Source organism: Squalius cephalus, assembly GCF_949319135.1.
Source record: "Squalius cephalus genome assembly, chromosome: 10".
Lineage (NCBI taxonomy): Eukaryota > Metazoa > Chordata > Actinopteri > Cypriniformes > Leuciscidae > Squalius > Squalius cephalus.
In genome coordinates this window covers 28,238,151-28,257,006 of record NC_137131.1, presented here as the reverse complement: position 1 = coordinate 28,257,006, position 18,856 = coordinate 28,238,151, and the positions used below count along the sequence as shown (strand labels likewise).

Sequence of the window (18,856 nt, the reverse complement as noted above, 5' to 3'; positions counted from 1 at the left end):
CATTCTGAAAAGTTCAGATGATTTCATCTCACCACGGCACAGGAGCACCTGGACAAACGAGCGCTCTGCATCGCATGCGTGTCGCAACCGCGTCGCTTCTTTTATGAGCACACGTCCAAACCTCAGCCAGGTGGTCGCTGAATAAAACTCCCACAAATATCACGGAATCACCGAACAACGTCGGCATTATTTAATCCTATGACCAGTGTTTGTAACAGCTGCCGTATGCATATGGATAGCCTCAAACTTAGCTATTTGCAGCTCCCTAAATACAATGACAAGCAGTTTTATAGATGAGGCATTCGCGTTTTCCATTTGGACCCACAAACTTGCTTAGCTATAGTTGCACGCACATATAGAGCAACGTGTTTCCACTTTCAAAGTGTATTTCAGCTAAGTCAAACAGTTAAAAAGATGCTTTGAAATTTTAAAACTAACCATTGCCTAGAAGAGGCTTCTAGCACTCTGCTAGTGTGGGAGGGGCAGTGCATGGGCTGCACGTGAACTGCAGCGTCTCCAGCAACACAGAGCTGCCTGCGGATGCCTGTCTGTAATTAATGCCGGGAAAAAAACTATCGGCGAACGCAGCAGCCGCGTATCGGCCGATGCCGATACACGTCAAAACCGCAAATATCGTCCCGATTTATCGGCCGACCGATATATCGGTCGATCACTAATTATAAATTCTACTTTCTGTAATGTCAATTTAATGCTTTAATAATTTGTTACAATAATTTTTTAAGTTATCTTCATTTGTGAACTACAAATATTGTGTTACGACTTGCAATTGCGAGACTTTCTAAGAGTTAAAACCCAACTGAAACTACCTAGTTTAACACAACTGGAGCAATATGTCTACTCAAGTCAACCGCTACACAAAATAATCTCTAGAATATATAAATCTCTTATGATAAATAAACCACTGCCTGAATTAGATAAATCTAAAGTGAGATGGGAACAAGACTTGGACATTAGCATTGAAGGAGAAACATGGGGTGAACTGTGTCAAAATGGTGTTACATCATACTTGAACTCTAGATATAGAATGATTCAGTTTAACTTCCTTCATCAGATGTATATCACACCATCTAAGCTTTATAAGTTTAATAAAAAAAATTCACCTCTTTGCTTTCGATGTGGTGTGGAGGAAGGAACTTTTTTGCATTCCACATGGACTTGCCCTCTCATTCAGGGATTTTGCCAAAAAGTATGTCATTTTATTTCTGATATCCATGGAGTAAGTTTTCCACCAGACCCAGAAGTATGTTTATTGGGTAATTACACCAATTCCAATATTACACAAGATTATGCCATAAGACTCACAGAAAGTCTGCTAATAATTGCTAAGAAGTGCATTACAATTAAGTGGAAATCTGATACTGTTATTCCTATAAATTTATGGTTATCTGAGGTTAATAACTGTGTACCACTGGAAAAAATAACATACTGGTTAAGAAAAAAAAGTAAAATATTTAATAAAATTTGGCAACCCTTTTTCCGCTATATGGAAGAAACTTCAATAGACCGGTTGGATTCTCTTCTCGAGTGAGGCTTTATACCGTATATTTACGATATCCTGTATCATCCCATTGTACTGTATAGTGTGTATTTTTATTTTATTTATTTATTTATTTATTTATTTTTGACGTTTGGTTGTTTTGTTTGGACTAATCTCTGTCTTATTTTGTGCAATAAGCTGTGTGAGATTTTTGTCTGTTTTCTTTTGTTTATGTAACAGTTCAAAAGCTAAAATAAAATATTCCAAATATTGTGTTACGACCCGGTGACGTGTAGCTCCTACTTCTTAAATTGGATTTGTCTGTGCTAGGTGGCGTTTTGTTCTGTTTTATGCGTGTCTTGTTGCGTGTTTGCAGGGTGGAGTTGAGTGACAGTTGCTGTGGATTACCTGTGATCAACAGACTGATAAGACTTTTTGGATTCATTTAATCTTCGTTAGTGATTACCTCCCTGTTAGTGTTACACCGCCCTGAGCCACGTGGGTTGTAACAACTGATATATGCGATGAATTACAGTAATCAGCATACCATAATGAAATATAATTAAAAGTTTTTAACTCATTGACAACCCTAGTAACATATAGAAGAGTATCAAAAGATTGTCTATTAGCATTGCAAATGAATTGACAATTTGAAGAAATGCTAATTATTGTTTAAATAAAATAATTGTTCTATTTGTTTTACATTAAAGGGACACTCCACCCATTTGCATTAAGCTTTGCATTGTTAGAAACCCAGTCATACTATTGAATGGTCGTGCAACACTCTCTCATTTTCCCCTGAGACGGGAGAAATCCGTTATTTACCTCTTACACTTCCTCCTACAATGACGCAAAAATCGTCATTTTGCGTCATTGTAGGAGGAAGTGTAAGAGGGGGGGATTTCTGTTGAGACTACAGACACTCGTTCCTCATCTTTCCCAGGGGACGGGACCCGCTCACGCTACAGACCTATTACAGATCAGTGGGTGGGACTTTACTCTCTGAAACTGAAAGCAATATCCTCCATCTTGTTTGAAGCTAAGCTAACAGGCGCTGTGGAGACAGATGTAAAGTTATGACAATAGCGGAGGAGAGTGCTCAATATGATATAGAAGAAGAGGATTTCGGAAGTCTGATGCTTGAATCAGGTGTTTGTGGCTACCTTTACAAGCCGCATTATAGCGAAGAGCAGCCGAGGCAGAAGACCTGCCTGCCGCGGACGAGGAGCCCGGACTGGCTCGAGTTAGGGCGGACTGGTGGCGCCGGTGATCTCACTATGCAACTACGAACCGCTACGAACACAGAGATAGAGTCCGTCTGCGGCAAAGAATTTCAACGATGACAATTTCTCCTGGACGAAATCTCTGAATCAGACGAGGACACGGACGTTTGTGTTGTGAACTATCCTAGTTTCGCACCGCATATGTTCTGACTGAACATCCAGGTACCATGCAATAATTCACCTTTTCGAAAGAAATACAAACGAGGAGTAATGCACTAATGAGTTCGCCAACTAACTAGACATTTTGTGTGAAATGAATTTCAAGCTCTGGTGGTAGCTAGCCTTGTAGACGGAAGAGTGATTTCTCTTATAAGCAGATATGCGCTTTCTGGATTAGTGGGAGTGGCTTGCGGAGCTGTGTAATGTGGTGCATTGTGGGAGTTGTTGTCTTTCATACAAATGCGTCCTGAAGTTATTTTTTGTCTTTCCTCGGTCACGAAGGCACCAAATTCAAAATTTATTTTACATTTCGACTACATATATGACCCACTTTAAATAAAAAACAATGTTCAAATGGGTGGAATGCCCCTTTAACTACAAAAATTAAATTGCAGTAAAAATGTGTACATGTATGATACCTTTGCCATTCTGGGGGCCACAGGTGACTCCAGGCCATAGTCCAGGCTGGCTGCCTCATTCTGCTCACAATACTGGGGCTTCAGTTTGCCATATCTCTGACTGCAGTGCCGGAGGCTCTTCCTGTGCCATTCCTGCTGCTTGGATTCACCACCACTGCCCACTCCAAACCACTGAGCTGTACCCCTGTGTTTAGAAATAAAATAAAGAAAACAAATGATCACGGTCCAATCACCATTGGCTCGACTGGGATTATGTGATACAATTAAAATCTAAAAAGTATCTTTTCAAATACAATGTGCCTTTACACTCAGGTTGATCTTGAATCTTCACAGATAGTTGGGGTGAATCAGTTTACTGCAATAAACATTGGTGTCAAAAGGTACAACTGAATTCCAAAGAAAATCATAAGATATATGATCACAAAAGTGGCGTAACTTTGTTTTAAAAAGTGGGTGGGACAGGAGTGGGTGGGAGAACAATAACAAAAAAAAAAATCACATTACTGGTCACACATCCAAAGGACAGTGTTCCAGAAGTCTTGTGATTTGTTCAGATGCAACTTTGCAAACCTAAGCTGTGCTGCCTTTTTTTTTTTTATAGAGAAGAGGGTTTCTCCTGGCAACCCTTCATGCCATACTTGTCCAATTTTTTTCTATTTGTTCGGTCATGAAATTTAACATTTAACATGTTAACTGAGGTCTGTAGAGTCTGAGGTGTAGTTCTTGGGTTTTTGGCTGTTTCTCTGAGCAGTGCGTGGTCTGACCTTGGGGTGAATTTTGTGGGACGACCACTCCTAGGAAGATTGGCAACCGTCTTGAATGTTTTCCACTTGTGAATAATCTTCCTCATGTAGAGTGATTACTCGAGTAACATTCAAATTGTTTAGAAATGTTCCTGTAACCCTTCCTAGATTGATGGGCAGCAATTGCTTCTCTAAGATCATTGCTGAAGATCACACCTGAATGCTCTAGCCCAGCAAACCGCCAAAACTTCTGCTTTTATAGAGTTAGTCACACTTGCTGATGATCAATTAATCAAAGGCATTTGATTAGCAGCGCCTGACTGCTACTTACCCTCTTAATTCCTATGGAAGCAGTAAGGGTGTGCTTAGGTTGTCGCACATGGCTTCTCCATTTTGGCCTAGTTTTTGTTTAATAAACTATGACACTGTGTAATATTTCATGTGTTGTTGTTCATCTGAGGTTGTATTTACACATTAAAGTTGCATTCCTTACTATAGCAACAGTAGGCTTCCATCAAGTTTTCTTTCCGAATGGTCACTTGGACAGTAGAAAAGTGAAAATGGTGGCATTTTATTTAAAGTGAAAATAAGATAAAAACCCTCATATAATGGAGAGGTGTGATATAAAATGTTCGGTATAAATATGTTTATTAAGGATAAATCACCAGAGATCGGTCTGTCTGTCTGTCTGTCTGTCTGTCTGTCTGTCTGTCTGTCTGTCTGTCTTGCTATCTCCATCCATCCATCCATCCATCCATCCATCCATCCATCCATCCATCCATCCATCCATCCATCCATTATCTGGCAGCTATAGAGACCTGAATTTCCACTTGAGATCAATAAAGAAAATGATTAATTATTTCTTTATCCACGCATTCATCTGTGATAGTTACAATAAGTTTACCTGCGTATGCTCTGAGAGAGTGATGTTTGCCTCCTGAGCGTTCTTCTGTCCCTTGTAGATGGACTGCTGTCCGATAATACTTCACTTGACTGCTGTAGACTCACACTCTTCTTTAAAGATGGCTGCAGGGACTATAAACCACACAAATACTCTCATGCAGTTAAAACTCAGTTAGAGCAGTATAGCTGTATTGCCTCGGTCAACTTTAAACAAAACACTTGGATATCTCTTAAAGACTATTGAACTAATAAAAGTCAGCAGCCCTGATATGCACAAGATGCTGACAATTTTCATCAGCTTCCGCCATTTTACATTCAAGAAGTACTAAAAAGCTGTGAATGGTCTGTGGGCATGCAGAAAGAAGAAAATACATATTTTTTAAAATCTACCTTTCTTAACTTTTTAGTGTTCAGCAACTAAAAGAAAGTTTTATCTAATCAACCAGCTTTTTTATTTAACCCTTTTAAATAACATATTTAATCTAATGCCTTATTTCATTAATATATTGATAAACACCATTGAATATATATTTTCTTTATTAATCTATATCTTAGTGCAGCAGATTAGTAAAAAAATCGTTCACTTTGGTATAGAAGCATGAAATTTGGCACAGATACTCTCTAAGGGCCACTATTTTGGAAAAAGGCGTTGGCCACTCAAAAATTCAATATGGCGGCCATTTTTCAAAATGGCCGCCATTGCTATTCAATGCTTATTATATCAATTATTCAAACAGTGATCCAAGCATACAATTTTATACAAATATACTCTCTAAAGGACATGTTAATAGAAAAAGCTTGTCCCTCAAAAAATCCAAGATGGCCGCCATTTTTAAAGATGGCCACTGTTCCTGTCGAATATTAAGGTGAGACATGGCAGGCAAAAACATTGTTTGTTTTTTTTACTGGTCAATTTTGAGATTTTTGGATATTTGTCTTCAATAACATGTCTGCTTTCAGACTGTGGTGAAAAAAAGTCCGAAATACACATTTAGTTCTTTATTTTACTACACTTTGTCTGTTTGCGTCTGTAGATTTCGCGTAAATTCAACAAAAGTTGTCATTGTAAATCCTCCCGCCGATCCGCAATCTCTGTCTGCTCTCTGTCATCACAGGCACCACTGGAAAGCTCTCTCTTCACTGTACAATGCTGTCGGATCCAAATATGGTCATTTCCTTTTTATCAGCAACCAATCGTGAAAGTAAAAGGGCTGAATGCGCAATCTCATTGGCTGATGATAAATCTTTAAAGCCCGTTTTCTCAAAATGACCTTTCTCTCATACTCCAAGTCTGAAATCTCCACTTCAGTAGCACCTATATACACCAATCTTTCCAGTCTTGTACCTAGTTATATTATGAAGACATTTACAGAGGGATCTGTAAATATATTATTCCTAGCCTGATTTATATAACATTTTATTCCAAAAAACATGGCGAAAATCATTTTTTAAAGGGATAGTTCACTTTGAAATTAATTTTTGATATGTTTTAGCTTACCTCAAGGGCATCCAACATGTAGGTGTCTTTGTTTCCGCAGTAGTTTCAATTTTGATATTTTTAGGTCAAACCGTTCTTGTCTGTCAGTCATATAATGCAGGTCGATGGTCACTGTCTCAAAACACAAGCACAGAGTCCAAATTAAAACAATTCCCCATCGTCCAAATGAAACAATTCCCCATCATAAGTACACATTGATGGCCTAAGACACGAAACGAGCGGTTTGTGTGAGAAAACGAACAGTATTTATATCGTTGTTATCTCTTGAAAACGGCACACGTCCAAATGATCTGACGGCGCGGGCAGGTATAGATGTATACATAGATGTCGCCTTGGCTACTGCAGTTCATTGGAACGAAACCGTAGCCAAGCGACATCTAGTGTATATATCTATGCGGGTATAGATGTATACACTAGATGTCGCCTTCGCTACTGCAGTTCATTGGAACGAAACCGTAGCCAAGGCGACATCTATGTATACATCTATACCCGCCCGCTCCGTCAGATCATTTGGACGTGTGCTGTTTTCAAGAGATAACAACGATATAAATAGGCTACTGTTCGTTTTCTCACACAAACCGCTCGTTTCGTGTCTTAGGCCATCAATGTGTACTTATGATGGGGAATTGTTTCATTTGGACGATGGGGAATTGTTTTAATTTGGACTCTGTGCTTGTGTTTTGAGACAGTGACCATCGACCTGCATTATATGACTGACAGACAAGAACGGTTTGACCTAAAAATATCAAAATTGAAACTACTGCGGAAACAAAGACACCTACATGTTGGATGCCCTTGAGGTAAGCTAAAACATATCAAAAATTAATTTCAAAGTGAACTATCCCTTTAAGGCTATTGACAGTATATTATGATTTACAGGATAACAAAAGTAGATATCCATAAATGCCTCTGTATTTTTTCCCCATCTAATATGTGAACACAATGAAAAAATAATTTTTAATCTGGCTTTATCCAATACTCAGATTTCGTTTTTTTAAATATATACAAATTAGCGCATATTTAATTAGATATTGCCTAATTTGCATATTTAAACATTAAATTACAGAAAACTTTTAATACATTTTTTTCTCATCTTAATGTAGGTAATCAACTGGGAAAGTTTCATGGTGATATCTGCTAGTTATAATTTTTACCCTATTCACCCGTAGTGTCTCGCCTTAATTATTTAAATTGTTAAAATGGTGATGCAAGCATACAATTAGGCAGAAATACTCTTCAAGGAACACTCTCTTGGAAAAAGGTATGTGCCACTCAAAAATTCAGGATGGCCACCATTTTCAAGATGGCCACCATTTCTGTCAAATAGTTATAATGTCTGCTTTGTCTGCCTCCTCTTCTTTGACCTGTCCAGCTTAGTTAAACTTGCCAGGGATATAAAATCCCCGCCGGCATAGCTCTCAGGTTCAATGGAGTTCATACACAAGCCTCTCCACCACGGCAAGGTGTAGTCCACAGAGAGGAAGGGCCACTGTTAGAAAAAAGGATACGCTGCTGGTACAGGTTGCACATACAGTGGGGAGAACAAGTATTGGATACACTGCTGATTTTGAAGGTTTTCCTACTTACAAAGTATGTAGAGGTCTGTAATTTTTATCATAGGTACACTTCAACTGTGAGAGACGGAAATCCAGAAAATCACATTGTATGATTTTTAAATAATTAATTTGCATTTTATTGCATGACATCAGTATTTGATCACCTACCAACCAGTAAGAATTCCGACTCTCACAGACCTGTTAGTTTTTCTTTAAGAAGCCCTCCGGTTCTCCACTCATTACCCATATTAACGGCACCTGTTTGAACTCGTTACCTGTATACCTGTACACACACTCAATCAAACAGACTCTAACCTCTCCACAATGGCCAAGACCAGAGAGCTTTGTAAGTACATCAGGGATAAAATTGTAGACCTGCTTAAGGCTGGGATGGGCTACAGGACAATAGGCAAGCAGCTTGGTGAGAAGGCAACAACTGTTGGCGCAATTATTAGAAAATGGAAGAAGTTCAAGATGACGGTCAATCTCCCTCCATCTGGGGCACAATGCAAAATCTCACCTCGTGGGGCATCAATGATCATGAGGAAGGTGAGGGATCAGCCCAAAACTACACGGCAGAACCTGGTCAATGACCTGAAGAGAGCAGGGACGACAGTCTCAAAGAAAACCATTAGTAACTAGTGATCGACCGATATATCGGTCGGGCGATAAATCGGGCCGATATTTGCGGGTTTGACGTGTATCGGCATCGGCCGATACGCGGCTGCTGTGTTAGCCGATAGTTTTTTTCCCGGCATTAATTACAGACAGGCGTCCACAGGCAGCTCTGTGTTGCTGGAGAGCTGCAGTTCACGTGCAGCCCATGCACTGCCCCTCCCACACTAGCAGAGTGCTGGAAGCCTCTTCAAGACAACGGTTAGTTTTAAAATTTCAAAGCATCTTTTTAACTGTTTGACTTAGCTGAAATACACTTTGAAAGTGGAAACACGTTGCTCTATATGTGCGTGCAACTATAGCTAAGCAAATTTGTGGGTCCAAATGGAAAACGCAAATGCCTCATCTATAAAACTACTTGTCATTGTATTTAGGGAGCTGCAAATAGCTAAGTTTGAGGCTATCCATATGCATACGGCAGCTGTTACGAACACTGGTCATAGGATTAAATAATGCCGACGTTGTTCGGTGATTCCGTTATATTTGTGGGAGTTTTATTCAGAGACCACCTGGCTGAGGTTTGGACGTGTGCTCATAAAAGAAGAGACGCGGTTGCGACACGATGCGATGCAGCGCGCTCGTTTGTCCAGGCGCTCCTATGCCGTGGTGAGATGAAAACATCTAAACTTTTCAGAATGCCGCAAGCGCACGCAGGTCATGTGACAAAAAAACAACTGACCTTTCCATGACAACATCGAAAGCTCGGCCGAACAACGGATCATAGCTGGACAGGGCGGGTTTTTATTTCTCATCTCCATAAATATATGTAGTTGTAAAGGGCTAGAAATAAATTAATCCTTACTTCCTCGTCATCATGGAGAGAGCAGTTCGTGGTTGCATAGCAACAACAGACGCAACCGCTTGTAGAAGCGGCGCGGCCGTGCTTTCCACACGTTTTAGACGCGATCCCTAATTCATAATAAACTTAGAATCTATTTGGTTTAAAATCGTTTTTGTTTTGTTTAAAATGGAGATCACGATTACATATATCAGACAACTACACAGAATAACATGTTTCAGTCAAATTTTTTATTTATTATGCTTAAATATTTATTTTCAGAATTTATTTTCAGAATTTGAATTATGCTTAAATGTTTTTCAGTATTTTCAGCACTGAACTTTTTTTTTACTTGTTCTACCTCACGTTTTTAATATTTGTCAAATATTGTTTTTTTTTTTAAGTTCAATAAATGTTCCTTTCTTAATTGAGACTTGTAACAGTCGTTATCATTATATATTATATATGTGTAATTTTTATGATGTAAACTGAGTGAGCAAAAGCAGTATCGGCTCCAAATATCGGCCCAAGAAAATCGGCAGCCCGTATCGGTCATCGGCTAAGGCTGATGAAAAAAAATCGGTATCGGCATCGGCACTAAAAAATCCATATCGGTCGATCCCTATTAGTAACACACTACGCCGTCATGGATTAAAATCCTGCAGTGCACGCAAGGTCCCCCTGCTCAAGCCGAAGCATGTCCAGGCCCGTCTGAAGTTTGCCAATGACCATCTGGATGATCCAGAGGAGGAATGGGAGAAGGTCATGTGGTCTGATGAGACAAAAATAGAGCTTTTTGGTCTAAACTCCACTCGCCGTGTTTGGAGGAAGAAGAAGGATGAGTACAACCCCAAGAACACCATCCCAACCGTGAAGTATGGAGGTGGAAACATCATTCTTTGGGGATGCTTTTCTGCAAAGGGGACAGGCCGACTGCACCGTATTGAGGGGAGGATGGATGGGGCCATGTATTGCGAGATCTTGGCCAACAACCTCCTTCCCTTAGTAAGAGCATTGAGGATGGGTCGTGCCTGGGTCTTCCAGCAGGACAACGACCCGAAACACACAGCCAGGGCAACTAAGGAGTGGCTCCGTATGAAGCATCTCAAGGTCCTGGAGTGGCCTAGCCAGTCTCCAGACTTGAACCCAATAGAAGATCTTTGGAGGAGCTGAAAGTCCGTATTGCCCAGCGACAGCCCCGAAACCTGAAGGATCTGGAGAAGGTCTGTATGGAGGAGTGGGCCAAAATCCCTGCTGCAGTGTGTGCAAACCTGATCAAGAACTACAGGAAATGTATGATCTCTGTAATTGCAAACAAAGGTTTCTGTACCAAATATTAAGTTCTGCTTTTCTGATGTATCAAATACTTATGTCTTGCAATAAAATACAAATTAATTACTTAAAAATCATACAATGTAATTTTCTGGATTTTTGTTTTAGATTCCGTTTTAGATTGTAAGTGGGAAAACCTGCAAAATCAGCAGTGTATCAAATACTTGTTCTCCCCACTGTATCTGCGAGAGGGAAGGCGGAAGGACCATCAGAATTAAGACTGGTTTCAACAATATAGGTGACCAGTTCAGAAAGAGCCATAAGAAAGATGGCTGGTTGAATTGTTTCACTCTGTGACTCTTTCTCAAGCCTTCTGAGGTGGAGTTTCTCTCTGTTGTAAAGATGAATGAGACACAAATCACTGCATGAAAAGTGGGATTTTCGACAGTTAACGGCGCTGTAGATTGTCGTGAAAGTTCAGGTTTACGACTGCAAACGGCAATTTACAGGCAACACTGCAAACTGTCGGAAATTGTCGGAAATTGACGTGGGACTTGCTTGCCCCATGACCCCCCTCCCTCTAATGCTTTAACATGTAAATGAGACTGCTGTGAGCTTTACAAATGCAAATGAGGGTAGCAGGGGGAGTTTTATCCCAGGTGACTAAAAGGTATTAACTTAATTCTAAAAAAAATACAATACAATACAATATTTATTTATAACGCACAATTAAAAACAGCCAAGGCTGACCAAAGTGCTGTACAGGGCAATAGATAAAATGCAGGGCAGAAACAGGACAATTAAAAAAAAAAAAAAAAAAAAAAAAAAAAGGCAATAGTTGTATCATAGTCAAGGGGTATTAAAAGCAAGAGAAAATAAATAAGTTTTCAAGGATGTTTTGAAGATGGAAATTGAGGGAGCTAGTCTGATATAGAGGGGTAGACTGTTCCAAAGTTTTGGGCCTGCAGTCGCAAAAGTGCAGTCGCCTCATTTTTTAAGTCTGGATCTGGGCACGATGAGAACACAGTGATCACTGGATCTCAAAGTACGAGATGGAGTGTACGGGCAGAGGAGATTGGTCAGATATTGGGGGCCGGTTTGTTAAGAGCTTTATACACAAATAGTAAATTTTTTAAATCAATCCTGAATGTGACAGGTAGCCAGTGGAGTTTGAATAAAATAGGGGTGATCGACTCATATTTGCGTGTCCCGGTGAGACCCCAGGTAACATTTTTCTAAAAGGTATTTACTTAATTCTAAGAAAATCTCTGGTATTAATAGATCAGGCTCAGTAAAGCCTAATTATAGACTTTAGCTTAAATTGATATATTTAATGAAAGTAGCTAGATTAGTTACTATGTGTCATTAGCAATAGCCAATGTTATGTAAAAAAGACACAAAACCATTTATTTCAACAAGTAATTTCAATCAGGCTTTGCCACAAAGGTAAAATGTGCATTCCATGCAAACAGCATCACAATCTCTTAGAGCCCAACCACTGTGCATAATACAACACAAACAGAAGATTGTATTTGACTCATGCTGCATACACACACGCAATGACAAGAATTATGCCTACTGTACATATAGAGTTACAACTACGATTAGAGTTGTTTGCATAAAATGTACCGTGAACATTCACATGTTTGCCCTGTGATAGGCCACAATTTATCTCTATAGGCTAAATACTATTTTCTCAATTCTGTGCATATATTTTTACTTAGATCAATTGACATGATGCTGATAATGACAATATTGTGTGTAAGTAACTTTTTTGTTACTTTTCTGGCCTAGTAGTAGTGTAAATATACCTCGTTTCTATTTTGCATTAAAAATGTGTGTGGCCCCTTTAAGAAATCCTTCTCTTCTCGCGCTACTATTCACTTGTGCTGGACGCGTGCGCGCGACCAGAGACGCCATTTTACACTGTTCAGGAGAGCTCCATGACGGTGCGTGCATCGAGCGGATTCTGTGTTATACGTTCTTCTTTCTTGGTAAATATTACTCCAATATCTTTAATATGCACAAATAAGTTGTGAAGCGAAGTTAAAAGAACATTTGATGTGTACATTTTTGTTTATAGATTTATTTGGAGCGCATGTGTGACGAGTGAACCTCGTGGTGATCGGACGGTAAAGGATTGGGTATGTACGTTTCATGGTTTATGGGGGAAATTTTCTGATGGCATGTTTATTTGATAAATCTGTTAATTAGTTGAATCTATATTCTGTGATTATACAGTATAACTTAATGGTTAAATGCATATTTCTGGTTCCGCATGGCATGATTAAACGTGGGTTGTGGCTTTGTTAAAGTGCTTTTATTTCTCTTGTAACTTAGGCCTAACGTTACCTCAGCCACTGCCGTATTCCAGTTTGTGTTATCATATTTAATTGTAACGTATTTTGGTTTGGAGAAATCAATTTCAATCTGACCAGTTGCAATGTATTACACTGCATTTCAGTTTGAATTGAGTTAAGTATTCTGTGGATTTGGGCATTGATCCACTGGTTAAGCTTTTTGTGACATTTGATTGTCATCTTCAAATTTACTGTAAACTGTTTCTACAATTTCTTTTTTTTTTTTTTTTTTTGTTTAACTAGTGAAATCTATTTTTTTTTCTTGTGAAATCTCTTCGAACAAGGCAAACTTTTTTCTTAATCAGACTTTTATGTGTTTAATTGTGCTTCCATTGACCGCTGTCACTTATTTTAAACAGCAGTCAGAATAAAACCCCAATTTCAAAAAGCATAGTTTGCTTCCGGTGTGTATTTCTTGAATTTCACCCGGTTGCATTTTTTCTCCTTTATTTTTTAATATTACTGTGACTTATGTTGTTCTTATTAATTTTACTGTGACTTATGTTGTTCTTATTAATATCACTCTCAATTAATTGTTTTTCAGCTGCCTTTAAGACATATTACACGACAGTGCGCAGGAGCTTCAGGTACAAACAACCAGATCTTGCATTGCAGGCGGAAGCTGTGGTGAATTCAGCTCGGAGTCGAGCGATAAGAAAGACGGTACGATTTATTAGATTAGTTTTTGCTCAATGTGACTATTTTTCAGGTGCATTAATAGATGTGTGTTGTCCATACGCAGTGTATTGCGCAGTATTGATTATCTTTATTGGTTTTTACAGCTGCTAGAAGCGAGACAGAGTGTGCTAGCTGAGGATGAAGTGGGCCTTCGGAAGTGTGCTACCATAGACCTGATGTCTGATGAGGAAGACGGCATCGTCGGCGGGATGTCTGGATGGATTGTGCGACCTCCGTCCTTTCGCAGCCAGGAGCTCACCGAGCTCTGTACCACGCTGCAGTCGAGATTAGAGGCGACTTGTAAATAATCCTGTAATTTACAGGAAGCAGTATGCCATCTTCTCAACTCTGAGACAAATTGTGGGCGCTACGAACTGGAGCAAGGTAAAAAAAAAAAAGAATCTTACATTCTTTTATTTTTTTTTACTTTCATAAAAGCTTACAAACATTTTAAAGGTAAGATTCAAAGAATATGCTTTCATTCTCTTGTATAAGAAAATAGATCCGTTATAGATACTGATCTTAATCATACATTTTGTTTCCACAGAGTAACATCACCTCATAATGATGGCTGATGGCTATTATTTGTTTAATGTAAATAATCCTGTAATTTACAGGAAGCAGTATGCCATCTTCACAACTCTGAGACAAATTGTGGGCGCTACGAACTGGATCAAGGTAAAAAAATAAAAAAAGAATCTTACATTCTTTTATTTTTTTACTTTCATATAAACTTACAAACATTTTAAAGGTAAGATTCAAAGAATATTCTTTCATTCTCTTGAAAATAGATCCGTTATAGTTTACGATCTTAATCATACATGTTTCCACAGAGTAACCTCGCCTCATAACGAGGGCGTAACCTCACATTTACTCAGAGCCATGTCTGCAAGTCCAGATTTTCATGACGCTGATCATGACGACATTGTAAGTAACTTTTACTGCTTTCTCCTTGTTTCATTTTACTGTGACTTGTGTTGTTTTTATTCATATCACTCTCATTTAATTGTTTTCCAGCTGCCTGTAAGACATACTACGAGACAGCACGCAGGAGCTTCAGGTACAAACAACCAGATCTGGCATTGCAGGCCGAAGCTGTGAAGAGTTCAGCTCGGAGTCGGGCGAGAAGAAAGAGGGTAAGATTTTTAGTCAATGTGACTATTTTTCATGTGCATTAATAGATGTTTTGTGTCCATACACAGTGCATCACAGTACTGATTGTCTGTATTGTTTTTACAGCTGCTAGAAGCGAGACGGTGTGCTAGGTGAGGATGACGTGGGCATTTGGAAGTGCGCCACCATAGATCTGATGTCCGATGAAGTTCAACCACCAGCCAGGAGCTCACAGAGCTCTGTGCTACGCTGCAGTCGAGATTAGAGGCGACTCCTAAATACAGGACAACGCACCACAGACGTTTTCAAAGTGGATCGAATTCAGAGATAGCGCCGCTAGTCACCTACAGCTCCGAAGATGAAAACAGACACTGAGCTTCCAATATGTTGTGTGTGCAGATGATCTATGCTTTGTACATAGGTGTATTGTTTTGTGTTTGTGCTAATAAAGCTCTTTCTTTGAATAAACAGCATGTCCCTGGCAAATTTTCCTTTCCTTTATAAATTCATGTCCTTGATGGTAATAGTGTAGTAGTCGATAGGTTAACAATGACATGAATATACCACAGAATAGCATATTATGAATATAAAAAAATAATTTATATATAATTTATATGAATATTATAATTTTTTGAATTTATAATGAGCGAGGGTGACCAATAGTAACAGATCTGCCAACCAATCACGAGTGATTTTTCTTGTTTAAACCACGTGGGTTCAACCAATAGTGAGTGAGGAAATTCAAGCCTTTCTCTGGCGGGAGCTGCTATTCATATGGTAATTAGAGCCATTCACACCTCCGGCGCGAGCGCTCTGCATACGTCATGGTTCGTTTCCGACAATATTCGGCACAGACGAACGCGACGTTCACAGGCTGTAAATTGTCGTTAACTGCCGAAAATTAGGGAGATTTGCGGCCGTTTACGGGGTCGGAAATCCCAATTTTCATGCAGTGAATGATAGTATTTCAGCTCCTGTGCAATGGCATCAGCACCACTTAGTTGAGACAATAATTTAGCATCATTCAGTGTTTGTGCACATTCATGTAGTCTGTCATTCAGTTGCAGTGTCATTACCTGATGTAGGTCAAATTCAGGAGATATGTTATCACAAAAAAAGCAAACCTGATCATCTAGACTTTTCTGCATCATGGTTCTGCGATGCTTTGTTTGGCCTTCATCTGTCTCACTACATTGAGCATCGGATTGTTGCTTCTGGGCACGAAGTAACTTTGTGTTGTTGAACCGAAGTCAACAATTGTAGTGATACTTCGCTTGGTTCCTTCTCAAAGTAGCTTCTATACCACCACCTTCATCCAGTCGTTCCAAGTCCAGGGTCATTGGCATTTTGTTCATCTTGTGAAAGAGTGGAATGTTGGTGGCAATCATTTTATAGCCATCATGTTGAGAAACGATGGGTAGGTGGTGATTGGAGGGGTTCCTTTGTGTCTGTCTGACAAAGACAACATTTCATCCAATCAGTTGGCCTCTTGGCTGACATGGGATTTTCATTTGCCATTTTGGAGGTTTGTTGTCTGATTAACCCTCTGGGGACCAAAAACGTGCCGGCGCGTTTTGCTCGTTTTTTTTTTTAGCAATGAAAAATAAACACAAAATGCTCTGTTAATTTTGATCTTTAATTTTCGTGTTATACATCAATCGATCCTGTTCAGTTTCTATTTTTTTTCTGTATACTCACAATAAAAATAAAGTGTTTTGCTTTTTGACAAATAAAGAAACTTTAACATGATGCGATTTCTGCCTTCTCTCTGTCAGTAAACTCCCATTTGAAACGCGTTCGAAAATGATCTATAACTCCGCGAAAATTCAGTCAAACAGGCAAACAGACCCACGGGCATAAAGCTTGAGATCGCATCTTTTAAATGAAGTCATTTATATAAAAAACAAATATTATCAGCTTCTGTAATCTGTATAAAAAGAGAGCGATTCCAGTCGAGCTCATTACGAGCTCATTGACTTTAATTCGTTCACGCCTACTCACGGAGCGCGCTATTCACAAGATAATGTGCTAAGCCATCTATGCAAAACAGGTAAACGCCCCCAAGCAAATGCATTAAACGCTTCAAGTTTCATCATTTCGTCACCTGCGCGTTGGGAAGATGACACGGTACACCGGTGCGGAAGCCCTTCAGTTCGTCCTGGATACTAGCGACGAAGAGTCCAGATTTTCATCAGAAGAGAAGCGCGACTACTCTGATGACGACCGTTTGTATTTTGAAGAGCGACTTGATGCAGCCGTGGATAGAATTTCGGATGAGTAAGTATTTATTCTTACTTGCATTAGTTGACAAGCTATTCAAAACATGAGCTTACATATTATACTGGGTGGACTTGCCATCCAGAGTATTGGCATTTGATATCTACCTATATTCAACACGATTTAATGAAAGTGCATATCTATACCATGAATTTAATATCTCGTACCATTTCAACGTCAAAAATGTTTTGTTTTGTTTTTTTGTATACATATGCTACACCCCTTGGTTAGGAAATTTGTATTTGTATGTGTAGCCTAAATGATATGTTTAGATCATTATGTATGAAAGATAGAATTTAGAAATTATTTTAGAAAGTAGGCCTAGTAGGTGTTTAGATTATATTTTGACTATATAAATGCTGCCTCATTATCATTAACGATGCATGCTCGCAAATATCAGTTGTAAATGTGTGTAAATGTGCTGAAATGTGTAAATATACCCAGTTAATGAAGTGCACAAATGTGTTAGGCTAATGTTTGCGGTGTGCCTCTCCGGTAATGGCCCATTGACACGCATATAGGCTTATTGCACGCGTCTAAAATTATTTACATCAGTTATTCATTATAGACTAATGCTACTATAGTTATATTTATGTAATAATATTCTTCAACTTTTTTAAAAGGAATGTAGCTTCATCACTACCTCCGCCTGCAACTCGGAGTGCGCTTAGCAACACAGTCAGAAATCAGAAAGAGTAAGTACATATTTACCCACTATTTTACAGATGTTAGTTCAATTTTGTTTATACTTAGTGTTAATAATATGAGCCTGTATGACTTTATTATTTATTTTTGGAGATTGGTTGATGTTACATGTTTTGTAACTTTTTTTAAAAGGAATGTAGCTTGTTCACTCTCGCCTTCCACTGCAACGAGGACACGCAGCAACAAAAATCAAAAAGAGTAAGTACATATTTACCTACTATTTTACAGATGTTAGTTACATTTTGTTTATATACTTAGTGATGATACAAATGTAGCCTATATGTGCCTGTGTGGCTTTGCAACAAATGTGTTGTTATGCATGCACAATATAACAATTATTGATTGGTAATGTTAATATAAAAGAGCTTATATTGTGTTGCTTTATCAGCATTGCTAAATGTCCATCAGTTATGCATGTGCTGTAATAGTACTCTGTAAAATATATGATAAAAATAGTTTTCAACTTTTTTTAAAAGGAATGTAGCTTGTTCACTCTCGCCTTCCACTGCAACTCGCAGGACACGGAGCAATGGAAATCAAAAAGAGTAAGTACATATTTATCTACTATTTTTTTACCTACTACTGTGGCTTTGCAAAAAATGTGTTATACATGCACAATATTACAATTATTGATTGGTAATGTTAATATAAAAGAGCTTATATATTTTTTGTTTTATCAACATGCTGATTGCCCTGCCCTGACATGCTGATAGTACTTTGATCAACCTTTATTAACCTTTATTAATATTATTATTTTTATAGGAATGTGGCAAAGAGGGCCAAGACAAACATTCAGACGAGCAACAAGGAGTCCACTCTGTCATGGAAAACAGAGACTGACATTGATATGGTTCCACAGACTCTGAGCTTCCTGCCTTTACTTTTGTTTATTTATCGCTCACAATTGCTTTGTTTATAGCCGACTGATTTATTTTGGTC

At 38.8% G+C, this 18,856-nt stretch overlaps 1 protein-coding gene and 1 long non-coding RNA gene across 7 annotated transcripts in view; one reads left to right on the top strand and one right to left on the bottom strand.

The window, feature by feature from the left end:
• Positions 1–18,856, bottom strand: part of LOC307165198 (inactive rhomboid protein 2-like) — a 211,471-nt gene that overhangs the window by 151,381 nt on the left and 41,234 nt on the right. For all 4 annotated transcript variants that reach the window (XM_079882586.1, XM_079882585.1, XM_079882587.1 and 1 more), the window contains 2 exons: positions 5,007–5,137; positions 3,360–3,543 (listed from right to left, as the gene is read on the bottom strand). In XM_079882586.1, coding sequence (XP_079738712.1) covers positions 3,360–3,543; positions 5,007–5,137 — 315 coding nt within the window. The remainder of the gene's footprint in view (positions 1–3,359; positions 3,544–5,006; positions 5,138–18,856) is intronic.
• LOC307165208 lies at positions 11,623–15,407 on the top strand. 3 transcript variants are annotated; one of them, XR_013822439.1, is made up of 8 exons: positions 12,433–12,778; positions 12,868–12,928; positions 13,689–13,807; positions 13,927–14,206; positions 14,440–14,500; positions 14,656–14,749; positions 14,840–14,958; positions 15,062–15,407. It is a non-coding gene; the product is annotated as an uncharacterized lncRNA (long non-coding RNA). The 3 variants fall into 3 exon arrangements; XR_013822441.1 differs by having other exon boundaries at positions 12,452–12,778; positions 14,370–14,500; positions 15,062–15,397; XR_013822440.1 differs by having other exon boundaries at positions 11,623–12,928; positions 14,370–14,500; positions 15,062–15,406.